Genomic DNA, 12,516 nt, shown 5'->3' on the forward strand with positions numbered 1-12,516 from the left:
GTGTCTCCCATGCTCTTCTCTGACATCTCCCAGACCCTGCTCCTCACACAACCCCCCCTTCTCTGTCACATCTCTCATTTTCTTTGCCATCTCCTGCACAGGCACCCAAGAGAAAGGGCCAGTCTTTCCTACCCCCACAGTGGTTATGCCTGAAGGACAAGTAACAGGCAATTAATTTATTTTTCATAATTTCATCAATTAATTTAAGTCAAGTAAAAGCTTTTGTTGCAATTTGACAGACAAAACCAACACAAGACTATTTTTTAGATTGTCTGCTATTTTTGTTTCACTGTTACTTATCTGATGCACGCTGTTCACTGACTGCTTTTTTGTTTATATGACATATTATTGTATTTTAAAAGGCATTTCAGAGGCATAACAACGTTATTTCAGGGCACACAATCACATCAGATAAGCCACTAGCAGCTCTGGATCAGTAACAATTTGATTGCTCCAAACCAGCACCAACACAGCAGGTTTGCAGGAAAGGCTTCCAGTTTCAAACAGCCAGAGAACATCAGTCAGCAAAAAAGCTGGAGGAGCACAAAGTTGGTTGGAAAACATAGGTAGTGAAATCATTATCAGGGTGCTGGAACCAAATCAACTCACTGACTGAATAGAAAGAACACACTTACTGAGCAATTGCTTCCATATGTGCTATGTGAGTCAGCAGGTGTGCAATTTAACAACACTCAAAGATCTGTGCTTTGAAACAAAGTCCTTCCTGTTCAGAGGAAAAACAACAAAACACACACACACCAAAAACCCCCCAAAACAACAACAAAAAACAAACAAACAAACCCCAAAACAAACAAAAAAAACCCCACACACCCAAAACCCCCCCAAAAACAAACAAAAAACCCCAAACAAAACCAAAACAAACAAACAAAAAAGTGCAGCTGAGTAGGGAATAGAAGATACACTGTGGCTGAAGGCTGGTACTGATGTGTTAGTGTCAGAGATAGCAGACACCTACACAAAAGGGAAATTCAAAACTAAACACAGCTACACTGTGAAGTTTCTGCCCTAAATAATGGTTCCTTGAATAACAACAGGAGGTATTATAAGCCTGAAGAAAAAACAAAGATTTAGATAAAACAATATATGGTCTAAGTAGCCACTTCCCCTCAAACTAGATTAGCAGAGGGTTAATAAACAAGGTACTAAAGGACAGCACAACCTGGATTCACCTTAGAAGCATTGATAAAAACATAGACTCCAAGAATGGTTTAGGTTGGAAGGGACCCCAAACATCACTTCATTCCAAGCCCCTGCCATGGGCAGGGACATCTTCCACTGTCCCAGGGTGCTCCAAGCCTTGTCCAACCTTGCCTTGGACACTTCCAGGGATGTGGGCAGCCACAGCTTGTCTGAACAACCTGTGCCAGGGCCTCACCACCCTCACAGGAAAGAGTTTCTTCTCCATATCTAATTTAACCCTGTCCTCTTTAGTTTGAAGCCATTCGCTTGTGTTATCACTCAGGCTCCTGTCAAAAGCTCCTCTCCAGCTCTCTTGGAGCCCTTTTAGGTATTGGAAGGTGCTCCAAGGTCTTCCCAGAGACTTCTCATCCCCAACAGCCCAAGGGTGTCACAGCAAAGGTGCTCCAGTCCTTTGAGCATCTTCATGGCCTCCTCTGGACATGTCCTGAGAGGTCCATTGGGGGAGCACAGCTGGATGCAGCACTCCAGGTGGAGTGTCACAAGGGCATTCTCCAGTGCTGTAACCCCAGAGCAACATGGTATTATTTAGCCTTTTGGGTTTTTTGCTTTGCACTGTTTTGGCTAAAACAATATAGCTTAGTGGGGTTGTAATAGTTAACAAATCTGTTGTCTTTCACTTCTTAAATCAGGTATAATGAAAACCAAGAGTATTTTATCATTAATTAGTAGGAAAAGCAAGCATGCAACTATTACAAAGTTCCCTCCCCCTTCTAAGCTTTCAAATATCCACCTACTCCAATATGTTAAACGAACATTTGAAAGGTCACCGAAATTCCTGATTTAATGATAAATAAAATACTGGAAAGGATGCAATTTGAGATGTGGAACTAGGAAAGATCTGAATAGTGGGAACCAGAAAGAAAGGCAACTTGCAGCAACAGCATGTACAGACAGGACTTCAGCAGAGGAAATGTTCAAAGGCACATTAAACACTGCCTGGAGTGAAACAGGACCAATACAGGGACACAGCCACTATGGGACAGCATCAACTGAGAGGGCAACAAATTAACTTTCAGTTAGAGAAGAATCATCTGAGGAAGGCACTGAGCATCAAGGAAGTATCTATAAAATGCACTGTAAGTGCAACTTGAAGGGAACACAGAAACACCCCAGGCTAATGCAAAGAAGCCTGTTCTTACAAACCAACTGTTAATAAAGCAATCCTCAAGTTCAGTTTAAATGCTGGCACTGCTTCCTGTTTGGCATGAAGTAGATTAACAAATATTTAGAGGCAAAAGGTAAGAAGAACTTCAGATCAGCTTTTTTTCCTTCTGAAAAACTAATACACAAAATTAGGACAAAACTAGACCATATGCCTTAAAACAAGATTTTATTTTGGTCCATGTTCTCAAAGGACAATAATACAGCAAGGCCATTTTATTAACACATTCCTCATTTTCTGCTAGAATGCAAAGTCAGTCCAAACTGAACAGGCAGCTGGAAATGACAGTTTTGCTCCCTGTTTAATGAGACATTGGTAGCAGCTCAGCTTCCTCTTCCCATTGCCAAGCCTTCCACAAGAGAACTAAAAAAGGAACCATCTGAGGGAGAGGAGAATAAGAGACTATTTTTGGGGAGTTAGTTTTGTACACTCAATCACATGACAGCACTGTAAATGTCTCTTTCCCTCTCTATAAATTACATACTTTTCTTTGAATTCTGCTTGTATACATTGTTCTTTGAGGAGATGTCTCTGTACTGCAGTTCTATCTTATTCCATGGGGTGAGTCACCTTTCCTGCTCACATTTCATGACTGGAAAGCCAATGCCCCAGTTCCTGAGTTCATGTTCAGCTATACATCCCTCAATTAAGTGCTGTTTGAAGCTGGAAATAGACAGCAGTTGTTTTTATATAATGATGAAATGACACATCATTTATATAAATAAATGAAACCATTTATACAAGTCAAAGGGCAAGTTTTCAGTTAAATACATTGTTTCACAAATCCTCCAGTACCTGATGATTGCCCTACACTGTTGGCACTTTAAAGTATTTCATCCTATGCCTTCCCCCTCTGTTCCAGGGGGCACTGCCTGCACACCTGCTGCTCCCTGAAAACTGAGCTGCTTTCTCCTGATTTATCAGTGATCTCTGAGTTCATCCACACCTACAGCCCTGACACTGTGAGCCACATACAGTACAACTTGTTTTAAAGATTCAACTATTTTCTTTAATGGTTTTCTTTCTGTCTTAGGCCACATTTTAAGTAGATTAGACATAAACACACCAGCATAACTGTTACTCTATGTGTGAGAGAATCGAGGTGCCAGCCCAAACTATCCAGGAGGGAAAGGGATGTGCCCTCCTTATTCCTGAACCTTCCTTATTCCTCATTATTGGGGAAGCTGGAGCTCACACAGCTGAAGAGAAATCAATTCTCCACCATGCAGAGTTCTCAGTTTATGCTTAAGAACATTCCCAAAGCTGAGTGAGCCAAAGGAGTTTTCCTAGTGACTAGAAGGTGCCTTGCACACACAGAGGTGACGTCTGGAGAGTCCTGCAGCTAATCCTGTTTCCCTGTGACATGAGGCTGATCCACTTCTGAATTCACTCCTGCCCAAAGCAGGGATACACGTGGCTGCCAGCACAGGCTGTTTTTCAAACTGTTTTGCTGAGATTGTTGTTTCTGTCACTTGGGTCACATTTACTGTCAAATTGCTCTGTCAATATTAATAACTCAGTTGAGGGGTTTTTTTAGGCTGTTTTTATAGAAATCAGCAAAGGCTGAGAATGAAAGGCTGAAAAGGCAGACCCAGTGAAGGTTCATCACCTTACATACACAAGAATGCTTTCAGTTCTTGAAAGCACATAAACAAGGCAAAAAACACTGTAAGTGGCAAACAACATCTCAGAGATAGGAAATGAAACATGAAAGACTCAGTAAAGAATCATCCAAAAATGAAAGCAAAGCTAGAAAATAACATTTCTAAGTAACAAATGGTTTAGAGCATGTGTGTATAATCCAGTAATACAGAATTGGTACAGCTAATGATACGTAATTGAAATTTAGGAATATTAATTTATAATTAATCTGAAATAGCTGTAAGCAGCTTAATAAATATGGAAGTCCAATATTAGACTTTTATACCAGATACTAGCCATTAAAATGTTATATAACTATTATTTTTTTAAATCTCTTTGCCTCTTCATTTCAAAAGTAGAATGGACACTTTCTGAAAGATTCATGTCAAGCACAACCAGCAGAATGTTTTCTGAGATAAAGAGACAAGCAGCTGCACTCAGTATAAAGCCCAGCAGAAGAAAACTGCAGGGATTTTACCAGCAGGATAGGTAAAGTATAGAAACATCAAGTGAGCCAGCATTTAGGACAGCTTCTGGCAATGTAGAAAATCTATATGCAATGTATAGATTTTCTAGCTATTTGCACAACAATCAGTATGTGTTGCTGCTGGGACGACCAACACATACTGTGCACAGCTGTGCTGGGGATGTAGCAGGATATAACCAAAGCAAAACAATTAATATGTTAAAATGATTGGATAAGGAAGCAGAAATTGGTATCCTTGATTATCTACAGTATAGTGAAATTGAAGTAATTTCCCCAGGGATGAACAAAAGAAACAGCATTGGCTCTGAAAAGGAGGTGTTACTCCATAGGAGCACACTATGAAAATTCAGTCTGAACAAGTCATAAAGAGCAAAGGGCCATGGAGTCATACTAGATCTGACCAAAACTTGCAATTTCATGGAAATGAGGCTCCACACAAGCCTTTTTTTGGTTCCAAGTTCACTGTGACCATAATTTTTAGGGCTATCAACAACCAAACCTTGAAAATTTTGGGAACTATTTGTGCACACCTGCTTCTGAAGTTTGATTGTAACTATGGACATCATCATTCCAAGGCCAGGTACAAGGCATTGGCATCACAGGGGGGTGGGTTGCTCTTCTGAATATTGTTTGTATTATTGTTAAGAAGCTACTCCATGGGTTTCAATGCTGTGAGGGCAGCAGCCCCCATCATGCCTTTTTTAAACAAATGAAAAACCACTCCATCAATTACTGCCTCCCAGCACAAGATATGACCAGTGTTAGAAGCTGTTACACTAAATATAGCTACAGCCACAAGTGCTGAAATGGTTGTCTGAGCACATGTTGTTTGGAACTAGCAACAATCCCTTTTACTTTGAGAAATTCCTGTGTAGGAGGAAATTATTTGGGGCAGATGTATATGTCTATTAGCCTGTCAGAATAATTAGATTGTTTATGGCTTATTTCTTGGTTAGTATGCTTGATGTGAATCTATTCATCTACAGAAATGAGAAGTAAAACACAGAGAAACTCTATTCGATATTTATTTGAAAGCATTGCTCTTTACAGAATGCAAAAAAGGTAAGTAACTCTTCTGAAAAGACCTCTGATATGCAGGAACCCTTTGAAATTTTGGCAGTGCTCTATCAGCACAATATCTGACAATCTGTCCTGATATAGCTGAAAAAAAACTTCTCATGTTCTTTTTCTAAAAGACCATCAGACTAAGTCAGACTCCAGGCGAGAATGACAGGTTGATCAAATCAGTCAGACAAAACAGAGGGCTCTTAAATGTAGCAAGCCTATGCTAATATTCCTTGCTAGGCATTCCAAGGTTTTATGTCATGTACCAGATGACTTGAGAAATGCTGCAGAACTGCATGCATCTCTGTGTTAATAATCTATCATGTCTCATTACTAAAAAGCCCAGAGTAAAGGAAGAACTTACCACAAAATGAAAAACTTTCAGCATAAAGTGAAGCAGCTCTTGCAAAAAGGAGATACATAAAACAAGGTATACTTTCACGTCTGCTGTAGCTGTTCAGTTACTTTGATTTAACACAATTTCTTAGAGCACATTAAAATAAAAAAATAAAGCAAACCCCAACCTCTCAGCGGGCAAGTTCAGTATGGAAGTTTTAAGCCCACAGAACCACCTTACAATTTGCAGGTATCATCTACTCCTTTCCAACTTTCCCATCTTCACAATTATTATTAGCCCAACATGAGAAGAAATGAACAAACACAACTATTATGAAATGCTCTCAAATATCAATGGTGTCTTTCCACTCTTAAGCCTATAAACCTAAAACAACTAAAACAGAATGAATAAATAGACAGTTATTTTTCTGATACAGCTTCTTAGTTGTTTTTCAACCTAGCCACTTGGCTCCCATGCTGTAAAGTTCAGGTATGCATATTAACCACTGGGACCCAAAAATAACTCTGGTATCTCTATCACTGTACAGTAAATCCCTTTCAGACTAAATACAGTGATTGGAGAAACTTTTACAACTACTTTCAGGCAGCTGAATATGAAAATTCAGCTAAAGTCTCCTCCCTTCTCTCACTGGCACATAAACATATAGGGCTTGACTCTTAGTAACTTAAAACACAGCAATCTAATACTAAGACGTTTTTAAGAGTTTTGTTAAAATACCTGCCTTAGTATAATCTATGGTCAGCTTATTACAAGAGTTGTCTTGGTAAAAATACCAAGAAATATCTGTTTCCTTGGACCAGAGCTCTCTTGTTATGACTGGGTCTTGGTTTAAGCAAGCAGTGAGCACAGGAAATGGTTGGGCCCAAAAAGTTTACCTTCTAGTAAGTCTCTGGCCAGACCTGGTTCTGCCCCTGTGGACCGAACAAAGTCTGACAGGACTGCATCCATATCAAGAGTCATGTGATCATTCAGAGGTGCTGCCAGACATGCAGCAGTAGTTGGACTCACTGGCTGGCTAAAAGGTCTCCATCTGCCAAGGAGAAAAAGAAACAGGGTTTAGAATATACTCCCAGGTGATATAAACCACATTTTTCCTCTATTCCCTAAACAAGACTATTAAAAAAGCTTGCAGCATATTAAAATACACAGCATTTGTCATCCATCTCTGCCTTAGCCTGGAGCTGCTGGTCACTCACACTGGAAGGTTTTCTCTATCCTAATATTTCATATTTTTATTGATTTTTTCTTATGTGCAACTCATAAATAGCTTTGCAACTTGACTCCAACTCAGCTAAACATAAGACTGGTTTATTAAAAGCACAATCACCAGATCATTGTCGCTGCTCATAAACTGAGGTTTAGCAAGGATTTAAACGTCTAGAGTTCTTCTGCCTTACTAATACTAACACACACACAGCAGGGCTTAGGATTTGTTCCTTTATTTGCCTTGCAAATACAGCTTTTGTAATTTATAGATTCTCTGCTGTGCTGAGTTTGGCTGGTATGGAGTTAATTTTCTTCTTTCATTTTCTAGAATTGTGGTTTAACCAATGTTCATAGTAGCTGACAATACAGTAATTTACGAGGTTTCTTTGTTTTACTTCCTTTTATTGGTGACCATGGCTGTAGCTGCTGAACAATTTTTACTATGTTTATGAGCAGTCTGTGGGGGACAATCTTACAAGGGTGCTCTCCTGATGGCACAATCACCCAGGGAGCTGTTAGGAAGCAGATCATATTTTGCCCCAAGTGAAATATGACAATGTCTCACATGGGAATTCTTCCTGCCAAATCCACGGCCAACAAAAAAATATGCCTGCTCTACTGCATTTTGCATCTTCTTTTCATTTCTGAAAACAGAAACCTTTTCCTTCTAGGCAATGCTCTTTACAAACATAAAATAGAAACTAAAGCAGTCACCACAAGAGGAGTTCATGCTAGGCAAGCTATTAAAACAGCTGGAATTTAAAACACAGTCATCCTAAGCATATTTCCATACTTCAACCCTGCCTGCCTGCTGCTGAAACAGTGCAAAGCAAAGCAAACAGGAGGAAATTAAACAATACACAAGGTAAGGAAAAGCATATGTTTTACTTTCATGCTTGTTATTCACTGGCCAAAGTTTACCTTTGAGCATGAATTGGATTTTTCCCATTGATTCCTCCTCACAGCCTCAGTTGCAACTTTACTTCGTGCCAAGGGTAAGGTCTGGCATGGAGATTTTCTATTGGTAGCAGATGATATTGGTTGGCTGTTGCTTGCACCACAGCTACAGGAAAATAAACTGTGAAGAAAATTGGAATCCAATTAATTTCACTGTCCCCCACATGAAACAGTCCTTTCCTACTTCATGTGTAATTACCTTGTTATATTTAGCCTGAAAAATGGAATGCCTTTTCTTTCTCAGACATTGCCTTTTTCTGCAAGTACAATGCAGACACAAGTACAATGCTGACACCCTGCTACAATGCAAACACCATTTACCTTCTGCCTCAGGAGAATGGGGTCCTCCTCAGCCTCATCCATGGAGACTGGCTGGTGAACCCAACTTAGTCCAACAAACTAGAAGTTTGTGGGATATAAAGTCACAGAATCATAGAATTGTTACAGGTGGAAGATACATTTAAGATCACAGAATCAATGAGGCTTGAAAAGACTTCTGAGATTATCAAATCCAACCCATGACCTGACACCACTTTATCAACTAGACCATGGCAATAAGCACCATGTCCAGTCTTTCCTTAAACATACATCTCCAGGGACTGCGACTCCACCACCTCCCTGAGCAGCCCATCCCAATTTTCATCAAGAAATTCCTCCTGATGTCCAACCAGAACCTCCCCTGGAGCACCTTAAAGCCATGTGCTTCATCCTGTCACTGTTACCTGGGAAAAGAGAGTAACACCTGTCTCTCCACAGCCTTCTTTCAGGCTACAGCAATCAGGTGCCCCTCAGCCCCTTTTTCTCCAGGCTAAACAACTCGAGCTCCCTCACAGCTCCTCACCAGACCTGTGCTGCTGTATATCAATTCCATGTTTTCCAGGAAAAAGGTAGATTACACTGCTGCTAATTCTACCCACCTCACGCTCTTTAAGCCTCTACACTGTTCCACCCATGTTTCACATCTTTTATACTATTTATACAAATCTATCATTATGTTTGGGCCACATGAGGATAGCAGGAGAGGTGATCTTTTCCCCTCTATTCAGTCCTGGCGAGACTTATCTGGAGTATTATGTTCATTTCTGGATCTGAAACAAAGAATTACATGGACATATTGGAGTGAGTTCAGTGAAGGACCACAAATTGCAGTGGATCACCCCTATGCAAGGAAAACATTTCTAAAGGGTAATCCTAATGAAAATGTAGTAACAGAAGGAAAGCTGGAAATATTGAGGAGACTAGTTAAAAAGGAATGCAGATATTTTGGAAAGAGAACTACCTTAATGGATTATGGCCAAATTTGACATCTAAGCTCTGTCCCAACTGAATCTGTTCCAATGCAAATGCAGGACAAAAATGCTACTTTTATTTTTAACAAACGTTCATACATAGATGCACTGTACTCAACAGCATTAATCTGCACAAAAAGATCACCAGAAACTGAACACAACTAATTTCTTTAGTGACTACAAGAAAGATTGAAATTAATCTTAGCCAGCAGGATGGAAACATATGGATCAAACTAAAGGAACCTGCCAGAGATGATACAAAGAATTGGTGCATTTCAGACCACCACCAGAAGTGACTCACAGTAATATAATGAGTGTTAATTTAAATGCACCAGCTGGGCCCTCAAGTACAGTCACTGCGCGGGGGCTGGAGTGCTCAGAAGTCTGGGGAGCTGAAGTGTATATCAGCTTGGAGAAGCCAATCCATGAGTTGTCTCAGAATCAGCATTACTTCAGTATTTTAAACAGTAAAATAGACATCCTTCTCAGAGGAAAGAATAACACCAATCTCTGCATTTATGATGTCACCATCGCCTCAAAATTACCACATAGAATCTACACTCTGGAATAGCAGAGTTAGCAGGATCTTCTCTGCATGCATTTAAACTAACACCAGTTTCTTCCCTATGGAAGCTGTTTGCTCAGCCCTCTAGAATTTAGATTCAAAAAACCAAACAAAACAACAAGAAAAAACCCAACAGAAAAAGTCTTAAAATATTATCTTTGCCAGTAAACTACTATCAGCTGTGAAAACCCACTGAGATGGAAGTGTAATAAGTAAGCAAAAAGGAAAATAAATTATAAATTCCAGAGGAGGCAGTGAATCAGAAGGCAGGTGGCTCTCAGACCCATTTCTCCCCAGATGGATTTGGTCTCTCCTCACCTAAGGAACCATCAGCACCACCTTTGCTCTCAATGGCTTCTCAGAGCACTAACACAACTTACACTTCAAATACACACACAGAGCAGATCTTACACAATCATTCAACTCACACCACTCCTGTGGGTAACACTACAGACACACACATAGACACCTGCAGTTTTCATTTCTAATGTGTCACACACAACACACAAATGTCAATTGGGACTGAATGGATATTGACACATCTTGGCCATCAAAATACAGGAAGACCTTGGTTTTCACTCACTTTCTGGCCAAACTTCTTCCCTAAAACATTTCTAAACAGGACAAATACAAGAGGCAGTGAAATCAGATAATTTCTTTTATATGATAAGAAAAATAATTTTAAAAGCATTTAAAGAGGAGATACTGATTAATTTGAAATGTTAAGATGAGCTAATAGGACTTGAAATCAATTTAGTACAATCTTAGTTATATTTGATCTTTTCTTCTCCTTCAAGTACCACTCGGTCAAAGCTGAGCCATACTTGGAGGTGAACAGTCTTCACCTGAACCTAAATTTAACTTCTTCAAAAGCACACAGCTTCACCCAGTTAAATGATATGAAGGGTTTTTTCTCTAAAGGAGCTTAAAGAGATGCACAGGGCTAACTAATGAAGCAAAAGCAATCATGTTAAAACAAATCCCATCCCATGCATCCAGAACAGACACAGCTGACAAAACCTAAGTGAGGAACAGAGAGAAAACAGCAGCCACTGGACAAAGCCTCAGGAAGACAGAATGACTAAGCTAAAACTAAGATCTTTCACTTTCCTAATTTTCAAAGAAAGGATGAAATAAGCACTATCAGTAAGAGGCACGGTCTTGGTGCTCTGGGAAACCAATGGAGAGAGACACCCAGCAATTGCATTAAACCAGCTCCCCCAGGCTCTTTTTATGTCCTTGCAGTGTGACAGAGCTCAGGGCCTATTGAACATCCCTGCTGGCTCTCAGCAGCTCCGGCAATGCAGAAAGGTGCAGCCAACTCCCAGGTGCAATATTCCTTCTGCCTGACTGCCTGGGAAGGCAGAAAGACCCTCTTTGTGCACAGTTCTGAAAGTAATTCTTTCTGACAGGCCACAATTGATAGGAAATGCCATAATTCTACAATCTTAACAGTATTAAGGAATTAAACCACCCTTTATTAGGTTAAACTATTAAGCAGAAATCTATAATTAAACAATCAAATTCAGTGGAGAAGATTTGTTTAGGAGAACAGCAGCTTTGAGGGAAGTGGTAGTTAATGCAGGCTACATAAGAAAATGGAGATGGTATTTTTTCTGCTAACTGGATTAAAAGGCATTAGTTGAAGAATCCAAATCGATGGTAAGTACCTAAAGAAAAGGTTAATGTGAACTAGACCTGATGGCAAAGTGGGGCATTTATATATTAAAATGTGGACTCTCAAAACACAGTAAAATTACAAGATAGCATTTGGCGAGGGATATCTACCTTCTCAGGTCTAAAATATCAGTTTGGAACAAAAGGAGACCAACAAAAAGGACAAAAAGTAAAAGCTCAAATCCGACATCATTACTAAGGTTTTATCTACACAATGGAACTCAGGAAAATTAACCCAATTAATTTAATTGAATTTGTCTATATCCATTCCTTTGCAAACACTTTCATTTGTGAATAAAATGCTGGCCTTAATTTGGTTTGGCTCATCTTGCCTTTGAAGTGAGTTAAACTGAATTCACTGGAGACCATTTTAATTATGAATGGATAGTGCACACAGGGACTTGGTGGCACTTAAGCTGCCCTCTTTAAATTCCTGCATTTAGTTGATTTGCATCAATTTTCCCTGGTATCTTGTGTAGACAAGTCCTGAACATTAGACACAGAGGTGGAAAAAACACAGAAAGAAAGAAGCTTTGCTGAAGAATCCTCAGCTCTGTGGGAACCATCAAAGAACAGCTGTCCAAGACAACTGTTCAAGTACATCAAGTCTAGTTCTAGGATAAATACCATCAAGGTTCAGGGACCAACTAGGAAGTATTTTAAAAATACAGGTACATTGCAATTTTCAGAAATGCTACTTAAAGTGTCTACTATTTGCTTACATATTTGAATTACTTCAAGATAGAGCTATAATGAAGGACACAACTAAAGTATCTTTAGATGTGATTTTTACAACTGTATTTTCATGGACCTTCAGAGGTTTTCATAACACCATTTTTCTTATTTAAGAGTGATTACATTCTCAGAAGGAAAAAATGTCACAGATAA

The 12,516-nt window shown here is 39.5% G+C and overlaps 1 protein-coding gene across 3 annotated transcripts in view; it reads right to left on the reverse strand.

The window, feature by feature from the left end:
• The window catches only part of OTUD7A (OTU deubiquitinase 7A), a 100,683-nt gene that overhangs the window by 28,453 nt on the left and 59,714 nt on the right, over positions 1–12,516 (reverse strand). For all 3 annotated transcript variants that reach the window (XM_031061046.1, XM_005425856.2, XM_031061045.1), the window contains 2 exons: positions 8,062–8,218; positions 6,810–6,964 (listed from right to left, as the gene is read on the reverse strand). In XM_031061046.1, coding sequence (XP_030916906.1) covers positions 6,810–6,894 — 85 coding nt within the window. In that variant the 5' untranslated portion in view covers positions 6,895–6,964; positions 8,062–8,218. The remainder of the gene's footprint in view (positions 1–6,809; positions 6,965–8,061; positions 8,219–12,516) is intronic.

This window comes from Geospiza fortis, unplaced genomic scaffold (assembly GCF_000277835.1).
Source record: "Geospiza fortis unplaced genomic scaffold, GeoFor_1.0 scaffold317, whole genome shotgun sequence".
Lineage (NCBI taxonomy): Eukaryota > Metazoa > Chordata > Aves > Passeriformes > Thraupidae > Geospiza > Geospiza fortis.